Genomic DNA, 19,181 nt, shown 5'->3' on the forward strand with positions numbered 1-19,181 from the left:
CCCTGTCGGCTCTCTATCTTGAGGGAGTTTCTCTCATAGCCTCTTGGTTCCAATGAGGTGTGGGACTTTCCAGCTTGTCCCCTCTCCCTTAGGGAGGCTAAGCTGCAGGCTATAAAACTACTTAGCTGCAGTATAGTAATGGCTCCTCTGGTGGCTCATGCCTATAATCCCAGCACTTTGGGAGGCCGCAGCGGGTGGATCACTTGAGGTCAGGTGTTCCAGACCAGCCTGGCCAACATGGTGAAACCCTGTCGCTACTAAAAATACAAAAATTAGCTTGGCGTGGTGATGTGTGCCTGTAATCGCAGCTACTCGGGAAGCTGAGGCAGGAGAATCACTTGAACCCGGGAGGTGGAGGTTACAGTGAGCCAAGATCATGCCCCACTGCACTGCAGCCTGGGCGACAGAGCGAGACTGTCTCAAAAAAAAAAAAAAAAGAAAAGAAAGAAAGAAAGAAAAATGAAATAACTCCTCAGCAACAGGGTGCGCCAACACTCATGTTTCTTGTCATTTGGCCTCTTTTGTTTGGGTGTCCTATTGTGGGACAAGGAATGCAGAGAGCTGACACCATGCTGTTGTTTTTCTGTCTATGTAAGTAATAAACTGTCTGAATCTAATCAGTGCTTATTGTCCTCTTACCAGCCAAATCTGTAAGCCTGCTCAACACATTCTCACAGGACAACTCTAAAGAGGACCAGGTAACACCTGCACGTGCAGTGGATTGCATTATAGGAGAGAAACCCTGGACTTACGGAATCTGAACCTTTCATAATGGGCAGTAATCATTCCTGCCCTTCACTCCAGAGGGAGACTATTTTTATTATAGTGGACAGTAAGTATGCCTGCCCTTTGCTTCAGATGTAAACATTATCTTTACTATGTTAGACAGTAAGCATGCTTGCCCTTTTCTTTGGAGGGAGACACTATCTCTGTCTTTCAAGGATGCACTCTATACAAATATCCTGGAAAAGATAGTCCAGAGCAAAGGACAGTACAGTGCCTTACTTGCAAGATGTGCAAGCACACAAGACCTATGAAGAACTGTCTCCCAACAAAGGATACATGCAGAAGGAGAAAAAACTCTCTTAAACAAAAAGAGGCGGAGCCGGCAGGGACCGAGCGGGTGCCTCAGTCTCCTTCTCCTCCCCTTGCCTGTCCTCGCCATCTTCTCCTCACAGCCGGACCGGAACTATGTGATCCCGGAAGTTTCGGGTCCTTTGGACCTCTGTGATCCCGGAAGTTCCGGGGCTTTTGGACGTCTGTGATCCCGGAAGTTCCGGGGCGTTCCGGGGCGTTCTGGGGCCTTTGGAGCGTGGGATAAGCAGTAATGGCGGAGGCTGCAGCTCCCGGAACAGCAGCCACAACATCAGGAGCAGGAGCGGCAGCGGCGGAGGTGGCGGCAGCGGTCTCCCCGACTCCGATCCCCACAGTCACCGCCCCGTCCCCGAGGGCGGGCGGAGGGGTCGGCGGCAGCGGCGGCAGCGACGGTAGTGACGGTAGTGGCGGCAGGGGCGACAGTGGCGCGTATGATGGCAGCGGCGCGTGCGGCGGCAGTGACGCGTGCAATGGCAGCGGCGACAGCTGGACTAAACAGGTCACTTGTAGGTATTTTAAGTATGGGATTTGTAAGGAAGGAGATAACTGTCGCTACTCGCATGACCTCTCTGACCGTCTGTGTGGTGTAGTGTGCAAGTATTTTCAGCGAGGGTGCTGTATTTATGGAGACCGCTGCAGATGTGAACATAGCAAGCCATTGAAACAGGAAGAAGCAACTGCTACAGAGCTAACTACAGAGTCATCCCTTGCTGTTTCCTCAAGTCTCTCATCGATAGTTGGACCACTTGTTGAAATGAATACAAACGAAGCTGAGTCAAGAAATTCAAACTTTGCAACTGTAGGAGCAGGTTCAGAGGACTGGGTGAATGCCATTGAGTTTGTTCCTGGGCAACCCTACTGTGGCCGTACTGTGCCTTCCTGCACTGAAGCACCCCTGCAGGGCTCAGTGACCAAGGAAGAATCAGAGGAAGAGCAAACTGCCGTGGAAACAAAGAAGCAGCTATGCCCCTATGCTGCAGTGGGACAGTGCCGATATGGGGAGAACTGTGTGTATCTCCACGGAGATTTATGTGACATGTGTGGGCTGCAGGTCCTGCATCCAATGGATGCTGCCCAGAGATCACAGCATATACAATCGTGCATTGAAGCCCATGAGAAAGACATGGAGTTCTCATTTGCTGTGCAGCGCAGCAAGGACAAGGTGTGTGGGATCTGCATGGAGGTGGTCTATGAGAAAGCCAACCCCAGCGAGCACCGCTTCGGGATCCTCTCCAACTGCAACCACACCTTCTGTCTCAAGTGCATTCGCAAGTGGAGGAGTGCTAAGGAATTTGAGAGCAGGATCGTCAAGTCCTGCCCACAATGCCGAATCACATCTAACTTTATCATTCCAAGTGAGTACTGGGTGGAGGAGAAAGAAGAGAAGCAGAAACTCATTCAGAAATACAAGGAGGCAATGAGCGACAAGGCATGCAAGTATTTTGATGAAGGACGTGGGAGCTGCCCATTTGGAGGGAACTGTTTTTACAAGCATATGTACCCTGATGGCCGTAGAGAGGAGCCACAGAGACAGCAAGTGGGAACATCAAGCAGAAACCCAGGCCAACGAAGGAACCACTTCTGGGAATTCTTTGAGGAAGGAGCAAACAGCAACCCCTTTGACAATGAAGAAGAGGCTGTCACCTTTGAGCTGGGCGAGATGTTGCTTATGCTTTCGGCTGCAGGTCGGGACGACGAACTGACAGACTCTGAAAATGACTGGGACTTGTTTTGTGATGAAGAATTTTGTGTCTTAGATCTATAGAAACCTTGCGTGGTGTGTGAGCTGGTCTGCTGACCCCAGACAGCAGCTGTCCCCTGTGGTGGTGTGGCAGTGCCTGTGTTCTCTCCTAGGCAGGCCTATCAACTCCAGGTGCTGTGGTAAGAATATGTACCCGGGGCCTGTCTTCTCAACCCCTCACCTTTCCCCAAGGAGTGTGTTGTTTTCCCTGTTGGAAAAAGTTACAAAAATAAATGTTAAAGGATTTTTTGTTTTTTGTTTTTTGTTTTATTGAGACAGAGTCCCACTCTGTCACTCAGGCTGGAGTGCAGTGGTGCAATCTTGGCTCACTGCAACCTCTGCCTTCCGGGTTCAAGCCATTCTCCTGTCTCAGCCTCCCAAGTTGCTGGGACTACAGATACACGCTACAATGCCCAGCTAATTTTTCTCATTTTTAGTAGAAACGGGGTTTCACCATATTGGTCAGGCTGGTCTTGAACCCCTGACCTCAGGTGATCCACCTGCCACTACTTTCCAAAGTGCTGGGATTACAGGCGTCAGCCACCATGCCCAGCCTTAAAGTTAGTTTTTTGTAACAGGCATGAGCCACCGCGCCTGGCTTTAAAGTCAGTTTTTTGTAACAGGCATAAGTCACTGTGCCTGGCCTTAAAGTTAGTTTTTTTTAACACGAATTTAACTGTTGGACAGTTAGTTTAGGTGTGTTGCATCATCTGTTTTCAACCAGATTGTGTTTATGGACTTTTCACACACTAATTTTGAGGACCCCAGGTTCAAAAATAAAAGCAGTGGCCCTGCTTTGGGGTCCAATAAGGGACCTAAGCTGGCCAGTAGCCTTCTGCTCCAGACATGGAACGTGGATCCTTGAGGTTTCTGGTTAAATCTGCACATCTGTGTTTTTATATCTGTTCCCTACCCCTGTAATCCCTACCACATGCACTTGTTCTGTAGTTTTGGTCTCTCGTTTAATTGCATACAAGTAGTACTACTGGGTAACCAGAACCAAGTGTGAATGTGTTCAGATTTCTACTGTTTTGCATGATAGGAAAATTGAGAAAGAATACATATAAAAGATATAAAGGCATAACATCAATGCAGAGTTGGAAGTTGACCTCCACGGGGTGACATGGTATGTGTGAGTGTGGGTGTGTGATAAGCTTCTCAAACCTGCATAGATGCAGTATTCTTGGCTTTGGTAGAAAACCTTGGTTTAAGGCCGGGCGAGGTGGCTCATGCCTGTAATCCCAGCACTTTGGGAGGCTGAGGCGGGCGGATCACAAGGTCAGGAGATGGAGACCACCCTGTGAATGGTGAAACCCTGTCTCTACTAAAAATACAAAAAGTTAGCCAGGTGTGGTGGTGGGCACCTGTAGTCCCAGCTACTCGGGAGGCTGAGGCGGGAGAATGGCGTGAACCTGGGAGGCAGAGCTTGCAGTGAACTGAGATTGCGCCACTGCACTCCAGCCCGGGCGACAGAGCGAGACTCCGTCTCAAAAAAAAGAAAACCTTGGTTTAGGGGTTTAAGTCTTGTGTGGCGGTTAGATCTTAAAGGACAAAGCAGTATATTGGTAGTTGTCAATATAGCAGTACTAGCTCTGTTTATATAAATAGAGAAATAGAGTTAGCCATAGAGGTTAAAACTACCTGATTATCCCATATATTAACCCAAACTGGGTCTTGGATACACAGTTGTATTTAATGTTTTACAATCTAGCCTTTCCAATATAGGCACTTTCTGAAAAACCTTTGTCCTCATTTGGAGCATTTTGTTGTCGGGTTTCACCATGTTGGCCAGGCTGGTCTCGAACTCCTGACCTCAGGTGATCCACCTGCCCTCAGCCCCCCCAAAGTGCTGGGATTACAGGCGTGAGCCACTGCGCCCATCCTGACACTTTGATTTTAACCCAGTAAGACCTGTGCCAGCATGTATACATATGTAACTAACCTGCACATTGTTCACATGTACCCTAAAACTTAAAGTATGATAATAAAAAAAAAAATTAAAAAAAAAAAAAAGACCTGTGCCAGACTTCTAACCCCTGGAATGGTTAAGATAATAAATTTGTGTTGTTCTAAACCATTCAGTTTGTGGCAATTTGTTACAGCAACCTGACATTTTGATTTTAACCCAATAAGACCCGTGCCAGAATTCTAACCTTCAGAATTGTTAAGATAATAACCTTCAGAATTGTTAAGATAATAAAATTGTGTTGTTCTAAGCCATTCAGTTTGTGGAAATTTGTTACAGCAGCCTGACACTTTGATTTTAACCCAATAAGACCCGTGCCAGACTTCTAACCTCCAGAATTGTTAAGATAATAAAATTGTGTTCTAAGGCATTCAGTTTGTGGCAATTTGTTACAGCACACATACCTTAAATGGAGACCAATATTTAATTTTCCATGATTTTATAATAATTATAATGACAAGTTAATCATAGTAAATGCAAGTGAGGAAATTTTTTTTTAGTATCTTGAAGCTTAATATCTGGTTCAGAAAAGCATCCTTGTCCTACCAAAGACATGAGCTTAAAAAATTGTCATTCCATGGGGGTATAAATTGATACAACTGTTTGGAAGGCACTTTGGCAGTAGCTAGCAAAATTTTAAATGTGAATACTCTTTGGCTCAACAGGGTAATTCTAAGAATTGTGCTACTGATTTTCTTTCATAAATTGTCGATAATGTATAGACAAGAATGTTTATTAGATTGTTGTTTGTGATTAAAAATTGCAAATAACTTACATGCTTACCAAAAGGGACTGGTAAAGAAATAGTATACAATGGCATTTTATGTAGAATTAGGTCCATCTATAAGTAGTAACATGTCCATAATACATAAGTGAAGCAAGCAAGTGGCAGGTAGTGTGTATAGAATAATTTCATTTTTGTAAAAGGAAATTTGTGTGTATATGTGTTTATATAACACAAAAACGTTCTAAACAAAGGTATAGTAAACAGGAAAAAATCACTCACTTTTTACTGTCTGCATGTCAATAATAGTTATGACTACTAATACTTTTTTTTTTTTTGAGGACGAGTCTCACTCTGTTGCTCAGGCTGGAGTGCAATGGCATGATCTCGGCTCGCGGCAACCTCCGCCTCCCAGGTTCAAGTGATTCTCATGCCTCAGCCTCCCGAGTAGCCGGGATTACAGGCATGCGCTACCACGCCCAGCTAATTTTTGTATTTTTAGTAGAGGCAGGGTTTCACTATGTTGGCCAGGCTGATCTCGAACTCCTGACCTCAAGTGATCCATTCCCCCTCAGCCTCCAAAAGTGCTGAGATTACAGGCATGAGCCACCGTGGCCAGCCATTATGGTTACTAATACTTTTGCAGTTGGAATATATCAGCTTCAGCATAAAATGAAAACCTGAAGAAATAAAAAAATGTTTTGTAATAACCCTTAGGTGATTTGATAGTCTCACATGTGATTAGCGATTTGGCATACCTCTAATTCCTAACTGGATTACCAAATTTATAAGTGACTGAAAAAAAGCAAGAAATGGCTTGTAATTCAGGACAGTACAAACCAAATAAGGAACAAGGGGAACAGCCCACAAGGCCAGTAGGGGTTCAGAGGATGAAAAGACTGCTGTGGGCTCTCAAAGATTCAGTCATTGGTGGCACCCATGAATTAGGACATGGAATAATTTCACTTTGACTAGACTTGGGGACCGCTTGGGGTTGGTTATGCAGTGGCTGTAGGAATACACCTCACAAGACCTGGCGCGGTGGCTCACGCCTGTAATCCCAGCACTTTGGGAGGCCAAGGCGGGCAGATCATGAGGTCAAGAGATCTAGACCATCCTGGCCAACATGGTGAAACCCCGTCTCTACTAAAAATACAAAAATTAGCTGGGCGTGGTGGTGCATGCCTATAGTCCTAACTACTCGGGAGGCTGAGGCAGGAAGATCGCTTGAACCTGGGGGGCGGAGGTTGCAGTGAGCCGAGATCGCACCACTGCACTCCAGCCTGGAGACAGAGCAAGACTCCATCTCAAAAAAAAAAAAAAAAAAAATGCACCTCACAGACTTGCAATGACAGAGAGCATAATTGAACAAGGGCCCCCAATGCTATGGTCTGAAATCCGTTGCCATGTTGGCACTAAAGCCACACCTCCCATGAGTTACTCCCAGCGAGTGACAGCAAGGATACTAAGGCTGACACTTTCCTCAGATACACAGGACACCTTTGTGAGCTGACTTTAGCTCAAGGCTCCCCCTAGTCCTTGCTGAAACTTCCTTAGCCTTCATGGTAGTCTAGGATGTTTCCTAGTCTTGACCTCTCTCTCTCTCCACTTTGGGTTAGTCTTGCTTCACGATCTGACAACTTGCCCAGCCTCTATCTGGCTCTCTCCCCATTTTCTATAACAGCCTTTATCTGGCTCCCTCTTTATCTGGCATGTCCTCTAATAAAATAGTACCTACCTTATGAGTTTATCTTATCACTTTATAGATGAGGACATTGAGGCTACAGTTCTGGAGGTCAAAAGTCCAAAATGGATGTCAGTGGACTAAAATCAGGGTGTTGGCAGGACTGGTTCCTTCTGGTGGCTCCATTCCCTTGCCTTTTCCAGCTTCTGGAGGCCACCTGCAAAACCAGCAGTCACATCACTCTGACCTCGGCTTTTGTCATCACGTCTCCTTTTCTGACTCCGATCTTGTAAGAACCTTGTGATTGTAACAGGCCCAACCAGATTCAGAAAAATCTCCCCATCTCAAAATCCTTAACTTAATCACACCTGCAAAGTCCCTTTTGCCCTGTCTTGAAAAAGAGGGAAAAAAAAGTGTATTTGACTCATGGTTCTGCAGGGCTGTACTGGAAGCAGAGTGCTGTCATCTGCATCTGGTGAGAGCCTCAAGCTGCCGGCACTCATGGCGAAAGAGGAAGGAGAGCTGGCAGAAATCACACGGTGAGAGAGAAGGTAAGAAACAGGGGAGGGAGGTGCCAGGCTCTTTTTAACAATCAGCTCTCAAGGGAGCTAATAGAGTGAGCGCGACTCCCCACTCCACATGGGGAGGGCATTAATCTATTCATGAGGGATGCATCCCCCATTACCCCAACACCTGCCATTAGGCCCCATGTCTCTCTCTCTCTTTTTTTTTTTTTGAGATGGAGTTTTGCTCTGTTGTCCAGGTTGGAGTGCAGTGACCCGATCTTGGCTCACTGCCAAATCCACCTCCCAGGTTCAAGCGATTCTGCCTCAGCCTCCCAGGTAGCTGGGATTGCAGGTGCCTGCCAACACACCCAGCTAATTTTCGTATTTTTAGTAGAGACAGGGTTTCACCATGTTGGCCAGGCTGGTCTCGGACTCCTGACCTCAGGTGATTCACCTGCCTCAGCCTCCCAAAGTGCTGGGATTACGGGCATGAGCCACCACACTCGGCCAGGAAAAGGTATTTTATATTTATCATTGCTGTGCTGTTTATTCATTTGTATAAATTTAAGTTCCCATCTGGGGAACTTCTTTGAACATTTCTTGTGGTTCATGTCTGCTGGCAACAAATTCTCTCAGCTATTTATCTGGAAAAGTCTTTATTTCACCTTCATATTTCACCTGTATTTTCTTTGTGTACAGAATTCTAGGTTGACATTTTTTCCTCAGTGTTTTAAAGATGTCATTTCATATTCTTCTGGTTTGCATAATTTCTGATGAGAAGTCTGCAGTTTATTTTCTTTCTATTTCTCTCTCTTTTTGCTCCTCTGCAAAGCCAATTCCTCTTGCTATTTTTAATATTTTCTCATTATCATTGTTTTATAGGAATTTGATTATGATTTTCCTTGGTATGATTTCCTTAATATTTATTCTATTTGGGACCATTGAGCTTCTCATAGCTGCATATCTGTATGTTTATAATTTTCATCCAGTTTAAAAAAATTTTTTTGAGAAAGAGTCTCCTCTGTCACCCAGTCTAAAGTACAGTGACACGATCTTGGCTCACTGCAACCTCCACCTCCCTGGTTCAAGTGATTCTTGTGCCTCAGCCTCCTGAGTAGTTGGGATTACAAGTGCATGCCACCATGCCCAGCTAATTTTTGTATTTTTCGTAGAGACGGGGTTTTGTCAAAACTCTCGACCTCAGGTGATCCGCCTACCTCGACTTCCCAAAGTGCTGGAATTACAGGCGTGAGCCACTGTGCCTTGCCCAGTTTTAAAAATTTTGACCATTATTTCTTCAGATATTTTTTTCTGCTACTACCGTTTCTCTCCTCTCCTGAAAGTCAATTTTGAGTATGCTAGACTGCTTGATATTGTCTCACAGGTCAGTGAGGTTGTTTTCCTTTCTTCTTTTTCTTCAGTCTTTTTTTCTGTGTCTGCTGCATTTTGCATAGTTTTTATTGTTATGCCTTCAAGTTCACTAATTTTTCTTCTGCAGCATCTAATCTGCTATTAATCTCATCTTCGCAGACTTCAGGTACACATCTGTTAGATCATTAATATTGTTTCTCCCAGGCCACTGAAGCTCTGTTCATTTTTAGCCTTTTTTTCTCCTTACACTTCAGTTTAGACAGTCTCTATTGCTATTTTTTAGAATTCATTGACCTTTTCTTCTGTAGGTTCTAATCTACTGCTAAGTCCATCCAGTGAATATTTCATTTCAAATACTGTATTTTTTAGCTCCAGAAGTTCCATTTCGCTCTTTTTTAAAAAAATTGTGGTACAACCTACAGAACATAAAATTTACTATTTTTACCATTTTTAAGTGTCCAGTTCAGTGGCATTAAGCATGTTCACATTATTATGCAACCATCACTGCCATCCATCTCTAGAACTTTTTCATATTCCCAAATTGAAACTCTGTATCCGTTAAACAAAAACATCCAATTTCTCCCTCCCTCCCAACCCGTGGCAACCACCAGTTTACTTTCTGTCTCTGTGAATTTGACTATTCTAACTGCTTTATATAAGTGGAATCATACAATATTTGTCATTTGGTTCTTTTTAAAAAGTCTTCTGGCTGGGTGTGGTGGCTCACACCTGTAATCCCAGCACTCTGTGAAGCTGAGGCAGGTGGATCACTTGAGGCCAGGAGTTTAAGACCAGCCTGGTGAACATGACAAAATCTCATCTCTACTAAAAATACAAAAATTACCTGGGTGTGGTGGTGCATGTCTGTAATCCCAGCTACTTGGGAGGCTGAGGAAGGAGAATTGCTTGAACCTGGGAAGTGGAGGTTGCAGTGAGCCAAGGTCACGCCACTGCACTCCAGCCTGGGTGATAGAGCAAGACTCTGTCTCTAAATAAATAAATAAATAAAAATAAAAAGTCTTATATTTTTCTCCTCTTTTATGTTATGTTTTCCTCTAAGTATATTAACATACCTGTAACAGCTGTTTAAAGTCCTTGTCTGGACAAAAAACCAAACACCGCATGTTCTCACTCATAGATGGGAATTGAACAGTGAGAACACATGGACACAGGAAGGGGAACATCACACTCTGGGGACTGTTGTGGGGTGGGGGGAGGGGGGAGGGATAGCATTAGGAGATACACCTAATGCTAAATGGAGAGTTAACAGGTGCAGCACATCAGCATGGCACATGTATACATATGTAACTAACCTGCACATTGTGCACATGTACCCTAAAACTTAAAGTATAATAATAAAAAATAAATAAATAAATAAAAATAAAGTCCTTGTCTGCTAATTCCCTCATCTCTGTTGCCTCTGGGTCTATTTCTATTGACTGATTTTTCTCCTGATATGGGTCACATTTTTATGCCTTTTAGCAAGTTTAGTAATTTTGACTGGATGCTGAACATTATGAATGTTACATTGTTGAGGTCTGAGTTTTATTGTCTTCTTTAAGGCATGCTGAGTTTTGTTTTGACACACAATTAAGTTCCATACAGTTCAGGCTGATCTTTTCATGGCTTATTTTTTAGCTCTCTTATGGCAGGTCTAGAATAGCCTTTCATCCAGGGCTAGTTTAGACCTATTATTGAGGTTTAAACTTTCTAGGCTCTACTGAATACCCTGGTGTTTCTCCACTCTGAGTGGTCAGAACTCAAACATCTCCCAGTCCTATGAAAGCTCTGAGAATTGTTCAGCTAACAGCTCCTTGGTGGTACTCCTTTCTGTGGTAGTTATCCTTTGCCTAATCTTGTGGGGTCTTACCCTATTACGTATGCATTAATTTATAGCCAGCCAAAGGAAGTCAGCCAATCACTTTAGCTCTCTCTGCATAGCTCACTCTTCTCTGGTAGTCTTCTCCCGAAATTCCAGCTATCTTAGCTTTCCTGAACTCCAATCTTCATCTCTTCAACTCAGCAAGACTTCTGTGCTGTGCTTGGATTTCCCCTCTCACACTGCATTCTGGAAAGTGCCCCTAGTCAGTAGGTATCTCTTCATTTGGTTTCTTTCTTTCAGATATTGCAATTCCATGCTGCCTGGTGTTCAATGTCTAGAACAAGTTGTTTCATGTATTTTGTCCAGTTTCTAGTTGTTTACATTAGAAAGGCAAGTCTTGTACTTGTTGCTCCATCATGGTTGACAGAGGAATTTACCTTATCTTTTTTATATAATGCTGGCAATTTAATTCCTTTTATACGCTCCCTTCATGTGTGTTTAAAAAACAAAAACAAAAAAAAAACTTTAGGCCAGGCACAGTGGCTCATACCTGTAATCCCAAACTTTGAGAGGCCAAGGTGGGTGGATCATTTGAGGTCAGGAGTTCAAGACCAATCTGGCCAACATGGTGAAACCCCGTCTTCACTAAAAATACAAAAATTAGCCGGGCGGTAGTGGCATGTGCCTGTAATCCCAGCTACTCAGGAGACTGAGGCAGGAGAATTGCTTGAGCCTGGAAGGCAGAGGTTGTGGTGAGCTGAGATCGTGCCACTGCACTGCAGTCTGGGCGACAGAGTGAGACCCTGTCTCAAAACAAAACAAACAAACAAAAAAACTTTAGACAAATGAAATGTTACAGAGTTTAGTCGAGCAAAGAACAATTCACAAATCAGTCAGCTCCCAGAACCAGAATAGGTTCAGTGTGACTCTGGAGCTACCACATTGTCAGATAATATTTATGAACAGAAAAAGGAAAGCAATGTACAGAAAATGGAAGTAAGGTACAGAAACAGCTGGATTGGTTCCAGCTCAGTGTTTGCCTTATTTAAACACAGTTTGAACAGTTGGCTGCCTGTGATTGGCTGAAGCTCTGTGATTAGCACAGAGTAGGTTATAGTATATTTATACATCCAGTGAGGCTACAGTTCACTATGTATGGAGAAATGTTTAGGCTGAGCTTAAAATATGTTAGGAGGCAGCTTTAAACTTAATTTAACATGTTTTCATGGCCAGGCACGGTGGCTCATGCCTGTAATCTCAGCACTTTGGGAGGCCAAGGTGAGTGGATCACCTGAGGTCAGGAGTTTGAGACCAGCCTGGCCAACATGGTGAAACCCTGTCTCTACTAAAAATACAAAAATTAGCAAGGTATGGTGGTGTGTGCCTGTAATCCCAGCTACTTGGGAGGCTGAGGCAGGAGAATTACTTGAACCTGGGAGGTAGAGGTTGCAGTGAGCTGAGATTGCGCCACTGCACTCCAGCCTGGGTGACAGAGCAAGACTCAGTCTCAAACACAAACAAACAAACAAACAAAAAAAGACATGTTTTACAACCAATTCATTGCCAATTTTTGCCATATTATTGCCTACATATCTCCACCATCAATTTCTTCCCTCCGATACCATTGCTACTTCTTCAATTGAGGCAATCTGCAGTTTGTAGTGTGGAGTGCTTCAGAGTTTTCTTTTTTTTTTTTTTTTTGTTTCCGAGACGGAGTCTGGCTCTGTTACCCAGTCTGGAGTGCAGTGCTGCAATCTTGGCTCACTGCAACCTCCGCCTCCTGAGTTCAAGAAATTCTCCTGCCTCAGCCTCCCAAGCAGCTGGGATTACAGGCACCCGCCACCACACCCAGCTAATTTTTGTATTTATAGTAGAGACGGGGTTTCACCATGTTGGCCAGGCTGGTCTTGAACTCCTGACCTCGTGATCCACCCACCTCAGCCTCCCAAAGTGCTGGGATTACAGGTGTGAGCCTCTGCACCTGGCCTCAGAGTTTTAATAAAAGCTTCACTTTTCTTAAAAGTGTCCCTCTGTACCATCTGCCACACAATACTCAGAATATTTATAACATACAAATATGACCCTATTGTTCTTCAGCTTATGAAACTACCTTTGCAAAAATTGTAACAATGAGAAAATTATGTCAGTGAAAGACATCTAACCTAACCAACTCCATCTTGCCTTTAACCTCCAAACTGCCCTTGGTCACTCCTGGGCATGGGCCAAGCTAACTTTGGGAGAAATTTATAGTTTAAATGATAATAGCCCTTCCCAAAACTAAACTGCCTTTATAAAACTAATAAAAGTCCACAAGTTTAGGATTATGAGAGGGGCCTGAATTCTGCTAAGATGTAGGTATAGTTAAACTATTACCAGCCATTGTTCTGGAGCTCACAAGATTTGTAGCTCCCCCAATTACTCCTATAAATAACATCACTATTATAGAACCTAAGATTGGCCTTTTGAGACATCTTTTCCCACCTTTGCATTTCTGACAAACAGATGACTCCACTCAGACCCGAGACTCAAGACTCAACTGGTCCTGTGGCCCCCACCCAGAAGCAGACTCAGTACACAAGGACCATTTTCCATACCTCTATGATTGTACCTCCAACCAATCAGCAGTACCCATTCCCTAACCTGCTGCCTGCCAAACTATCTTTAAAAAACCCTAGCCTCTGAATGTTCAGAGAGGCTCATTTGAGTAATAATAAAACCCCAGTCAAGGCGGAGGTTGCAGTGAACTGAGATTGCACCACTGTACTCCAGTCTGGGCAACAAAGTGAGACTCTGTCTCAAACACACACACACACACACACACACACACAAACCCAGTCTTCTGTTTAGCCAGCTCTACATGTATGAAACTCTTTTTCTATTGTAGTTCCCCTGTCTTGATAAATTGGCTCTGTCTGGGCAGTGGGCAAGATGAACCTGTTGGTGGTTACACATAAACCTTACAGTGGCTTCTCACTGCTTATGATAAAGTCCATTCTCTTTAGCTTAGTTTATGAGGTCGTTCCTTTAGGGTCCCAAACTAGATATGGACATCTCTTCCTGCCCCACCCTTCTTCCCTTTACCCTCCAACAACACTAAACTACTGGTAGTTCCTTAAGCACTGTGTCAATTCAAGGGCTCTGAAAAGTAGAGGCAATGACAGACGTAGATGCACATGAGATTTATTCAGGGAAACACCTCAGAAGGATAAAGGGCAGAGGGAGCAGGAATAGACAGACAGAGCCTTCAAACTGTGATAGAGTTATAACACCTATGAAAGAAGAAAAGGATAGAAGGAAGAACTGGATAGGAGAAGCTTAGGTTGCAGTACAGCTCTCTGAGAAAGTCTTGATCAGACAGGTTGAGAGCCCCAGGGTAAACACTGACCACTAGGGAATCCCTCATCAGCAAGAAATGGCTTAGTTCTAGAACTCCTGTCAGAGGCATCCTAACCAGAGTGACTGCATCTTGAAAACAGGTGGGATAAAGCCAAACCTGCTGGGTTACATTCCCAGGGAATTGGACACTCTTGGTCACAAGATGTTTTTGGTCAAGGGAATGAGTTAATGATGCTGACTAAATAAAGAACCAGAGCTTACGCAAATGTCCAAATATTTTAAGAACAAAAAGCAGCCGGGCAGGCACGGTGGCTCACGCCTGTAATCCCGGCACTTTGGGGAGCCTAGCGAGTGGATCACCTGAGGTCAGGAGTTTGAGACCATCCAGGCCAACATGGCGAAACCCTGTCTCTACTAAAAATACAAAAATTAGCCGGGTGTGGTGGCAGGCACCTGTAATCCCAGCTACTTGGGAGGCTGAGGCAGGAGAATCGCTTGAACCTAGGAGGCAGAGGTTGCAGTGAGCCGTGATTGGGCCACTGCACTCCAGCCTGAGCAACAGAGCAAGACTCCATCTCAAAAACAAGAACAAAAAGCATTCTTAGTTTAAGAATAGGTTTTGTTTTGAAGATAATAGTACACTTAGAAATTCTGTTGAAATCAATAGTAACATAGGAAAATAACAATACTAATAGCCTAGCACAAGCTGATCACAAGCTTTTGTAATAAAGTACACTTTTCTTAACAGCCTATATAAGCAAGTACCATGCTTAAGATGGGGGAGTTTCTCCTCTTGCTTTCTGAGGATGCCCTACTCTGTAACAGAGTAATCTCTAATAAACTATCTTAACTTCACTATACTCTGCGACTCACCCTGAATTCTTTCCTGTGTGAGATCCAAGACCTCGTAGGGTTTGGGGCAAGACCCCTTTTCCAGTGACACTCCTGCCATGCTACGTCATTGGCTGGGAGTAAAGCAGAAAAAATTTGGCCTCAGCATGAATGCAATGGCAGATCCTGAAAGTGAGGTATCTGGAAGCTGTTGACCAACTACACTTCCTATAGCAGGTTTTCTCGAAGGGAGATCTTAGGAGCATATTCACTTCCATGGCTGCCTCGTGTGATTTTTCCCACTTCTTTGTCTTTGCTAACACAGTTTCTGCTATTTGAGATGCCTGACCTCCCCGTCTGTTTCCCCCAGGACATGCATACTTATCTTTCAGGACTGACTTACCAGTCAGTCTTCCAAGAAGCCTTCCCTGACTGTCTATCCCAGCCCCCATTAGATGGCCCACCTTATACATAGTTTTATCATAGCACTTAGCATTCATATTGTAATTGTCCTTCACGTATTTTGTCCCTTGCCCTTTATTGTGAGAAACAATTTCTTTGTATCTCCAGTACCTCATTCAGTGCCTGAAACATGGTAGATGCCGAATTGTACTTTACCTTAACATTGTTGCACTTCATCAGTGTTGCTCCACAAATGCCAGAAAGTACGTGTCCGAATGAAATTTTCTCTATCAATAGGCTATAGAGGTCACCGTCCTTAATGCAGTCCTTTATTCATACAATTTCCATTTTGTATTATATTTGTTCCTGTGAGAATCCATTGATAATCTCTGACAAACTGATTTACATTACAGTAAGTGGCACCCCCACTCTGACATTATTTGCATTTAAAAAAGTGAAGTCTGAAAGGGGGAATTCCTTTTGCCAAAGAGGAATTTCAAGCATCTGCTTCTGGCCACTGAGGTGAATTTTTTTGAAGGGGCCAGAGGCCGTTTCAGGGAGCAACTACCAAATCATTCCATAGAAGGAGGTGATTTTATTTTAGTCGTAACTAGCGACAAGAACTATCTTGAAGACTTGAGCAAAGTCCCTAAGGAGGCTTGAATTTGGAAAGACAATGGGAGTGACCGCACTGGCATTTAAAGAGACATTTTTCGTTTTCCATTTTCCATAGCTAAATGCTCTGGTTGAATCTCTGCCCCTTCCCCCCATGTTTTTGTGTAAGAGAAATTCTGCTTCTGCTAGCAGTGCCTGGGATTCTGTCCAAACAGTGTGCTGTCAGCAGCATCAGCCAGCAGGAACGCATAATCCTCCCACCCTTTGGTTTTAGTGGGTAATGTTAACTAAGAAAATACTCCAGATTTTTCTTGTTCTCATGGTGTAACTCACTCATTTCAGACATGCCCCTTTCTCCAGTAGTTGCCCCCTATACTTGAGGAAATTTTTTTTTTTTTTATTGCAATACAATAGCCAATTCAGGAAACTAGTCAGCGTCTCCCAGGACAAAAAGGCAGCTTTTCAGACTGCAATATCACTTTCTTTCATTACTGTCATTCCTTGGGTCAAAGGGGCACAATGACCTCAAGTTTTTAAGTTTTTAACATTTCTGAGATCGAATTGTTACAGGAAAGGGGTCCCGATCCAGATCCCAAGAGAGGGTTCTTAAATCTCATGCAAGAAAGAATTCAGGGTAAATCCGTACAGTAAAGTAAAAGCGAGTTTATTAAGAAAGGAGAGGAGTAAAAGAATGGCTACTCCATAGAGCAGCCGCAAGGGCTGCTGGTTGCCCATTTTTTATGGTTATTTCTTGATATATGCTAAACTAGGGGTGGATTATTCATGCCTCCCGTTTTTAGACAATATAGGGTAACTTCCTGATGTTGCCATGGCATTTGTAAACTGGAATGGTGCTGGTGGGAGAGTAGCAGTGAGGGCGACCAGAAGTCACTCTCGTTGCCATCTTGGTTTTGGTGGGTTTTAGCCGGCTTCTTTACTGCAACTTGTTTTATCAGCAAGGTCTTGATGACATATATCTTTTGCTGACCTCCTATCTCATCCTGAGACTTAGAATGCCTTACCCATCTGGGAATGTGGCCCAGTAGGTCTCAGCCTCGTTTTACCCAGCCCCTATTTAAGATGGGGTTGCTCTGGTTCACATGCCACTGACAACACTATACTACAACCTAGTTCAAGCCAACAAAATTTATTGAAGATTTATTATATGCCAAACTGTATGGTGTACATAGAGCAGAATGATTTAATTTGGCCAAAGCATATTGAGGCTCACATGGAACTGGCACTAAGGCTATAAAGAATAAATCATGGCCCCTACCTTAATTAGCTCAGTGTGGTCAGAGAGACAGTCTACAATTAGAAAATGTGATAGGCTGGGCGCAGTGGCTCACGCCTGTAATCCCAGCACTTTGGGAGGCCGAAGCAGGCGGATCACCTGAGGTCAGGAGTTTAAGACCAGCCTGGCCAACATGGCAAAACCCCATCTCTACTAAAAATACAAAAATTAGCTGGGCATGGTGGTGGGTGCTTGTGATCCCAGCTACTCGGGAGGCTGAGGCAGGAGAATCGCTTGAACCCCTGGGAGGCAAAGGTTGCAGTGAGCCGAGAGAGATTGCACCACTGCACTCTAGCCTGGGCAACAGAGCAAGACTCCATCTCAGAAAAAAAAAAAAAAAAAAAAGAAAGGAAACAATGTGATAAGCACTATAGTGGAAGTACAGAGGAAGAAACAATACAATTTTGTTTGGGGAATGAGACTTTAAAGTTCCTTACACAGCACTGTAATAGCTTTCAGATCCTTTGCCTTATCCCACAGTAAGTAATCCACATTTTTAATTGATGTTTTTATTGAGATAATTGTGGATTCACATGTAGTTGTGTTATGTAGCTAGCTAGTCAGACATAAACAAGGCAGGAGAGGGCCTTCCCAACCAGGAATATCAGGCGACCATCAGGTGAGGGTCAGGCAGTTGTTAACTGTCTCTCTAAAATAATAATTGGTTGCAGCCAGTGCCAGGGAAAGGCAGTCTCCCTACAGAGAGGAAAAACCTGAAACTGGTGATCAGTAGTGTCCCAATAAGATCTCAGAAGCTGGGCGAATGGGCTCAAGCATGCACATAAAATGGCAAAATGGCAGAGTTTAACTGATATATATGACTTCCTAGGGACATTTGGCTGGTAAGGGAATAATGCCTCAAGTGAGCATGCATACAACTCCAGTAAACACACCGTGCATGCTCTTCTCCCAAGTGCTGGGAAGAATCAGGGGAGAAGGGATGCAAGACCTCGGAAGTATGCCAACATATAAAGCCCCAAGTCAAAAGGTCAAAGCACGCACTTGTCTTTCAAGTCATCTGCTTGGTCCTCTTTCAAGTGTTCTTTCCTTCCTTTTGTTCCTACTCTAAAGCTTTTTCAAGTGTACTTTCCTTCCTTTTGTTCCTACTCTAAAGCTTTTTTCACTCCTGCTCTAAAACTTGCCTTGGTCTCTCCTTTTGCCTATGTCCCTGAGTCAAATTCTTTCTTCTGAGGAGGCAAGAATTGAGGTTGCTGCAGACCCATATGGATTTGCTGCCAATAACAGTTGTAAGAAATAATATAGAGCGATCCTTATACACTTTGTTCAGTTTCCCTCCAATGTTAACATTTTGGCAAACTATACTGTCATATCACAACTAGGATTTTCTTTTTCCAAGAGTTAGGGCCTTGCTCTGTTACCCAGGCTGGAGTGCAGTGGTACAATCATAGCTCACTGCAGCCTCCAACTCCTGGCCTCAAGCATCCCAAGTAGCTGAGACTACAGGTATGCACCACCATACCCAGCTAAGTTTAAAAAAAATTTTTTTAGGACAAGTTCTCACTATATTGCCCAGGCTAGTCTCAAACACCTGGCCTCAAGCGATCCCTCCTGCCTCAGCCCAAAGTGCTGGGATTACAGGCATGAGCCACTGCACCTGGCACAACAATTAGGATATTGATATTGATACAATACACGGAACCTTTTCAGATTTCTCTAGTTTTACTTGTACTCCTGTATGTGTATGTGTGTATGTATGTTTGTGTGTTGTGTGTGTAAGTTCTAAACTATTTATTTTTATTTTATTTATTTATTTATGTTTGAGATGTAGTTTCG

The 19,181-nt window shown here is 43.8% G+C and overlaps 1 protein-coding gene across 1 annotated transcript; it reads left to right on the top strand.

Annotated features, from left to right (window-relative positions):
• The first annotated feature begins 1,327 nt into the window (after positions 1 to 1,327).
• Positions 1,328 to 4,849, top strand: LOC100444825 (putative E3 ubiquitin-protein ligase makorin-4). Its single transcript, XM_002831546.5, has one exon. It carries the CDS (start codon positions 1,328 to 1,330, stop codon positions 2,858 to 2,860), a length of 1,533 nt encoding a protein of 510 aa, XP_002831592.3. The 3' UTR covers positions 2,861 to 4,849.
• The last annotated feature ends 14,332 nt before the right edge of the window (positions 4,850 to 19,181 follow it).

Source organism: Pongo abelii, chromosome X (assembly GCF_028885655.2).
Source record: "Pongo abelii isolate AG06213 chromosome X, NHGRI_mPonAbe1-v2.0_pri, whole genome shotgun sequence".
NCBI lineage: Eukaryota > Metazoa > Chordata > Mammalia > Primates > Hominidae > Pongo > Pongo abelii.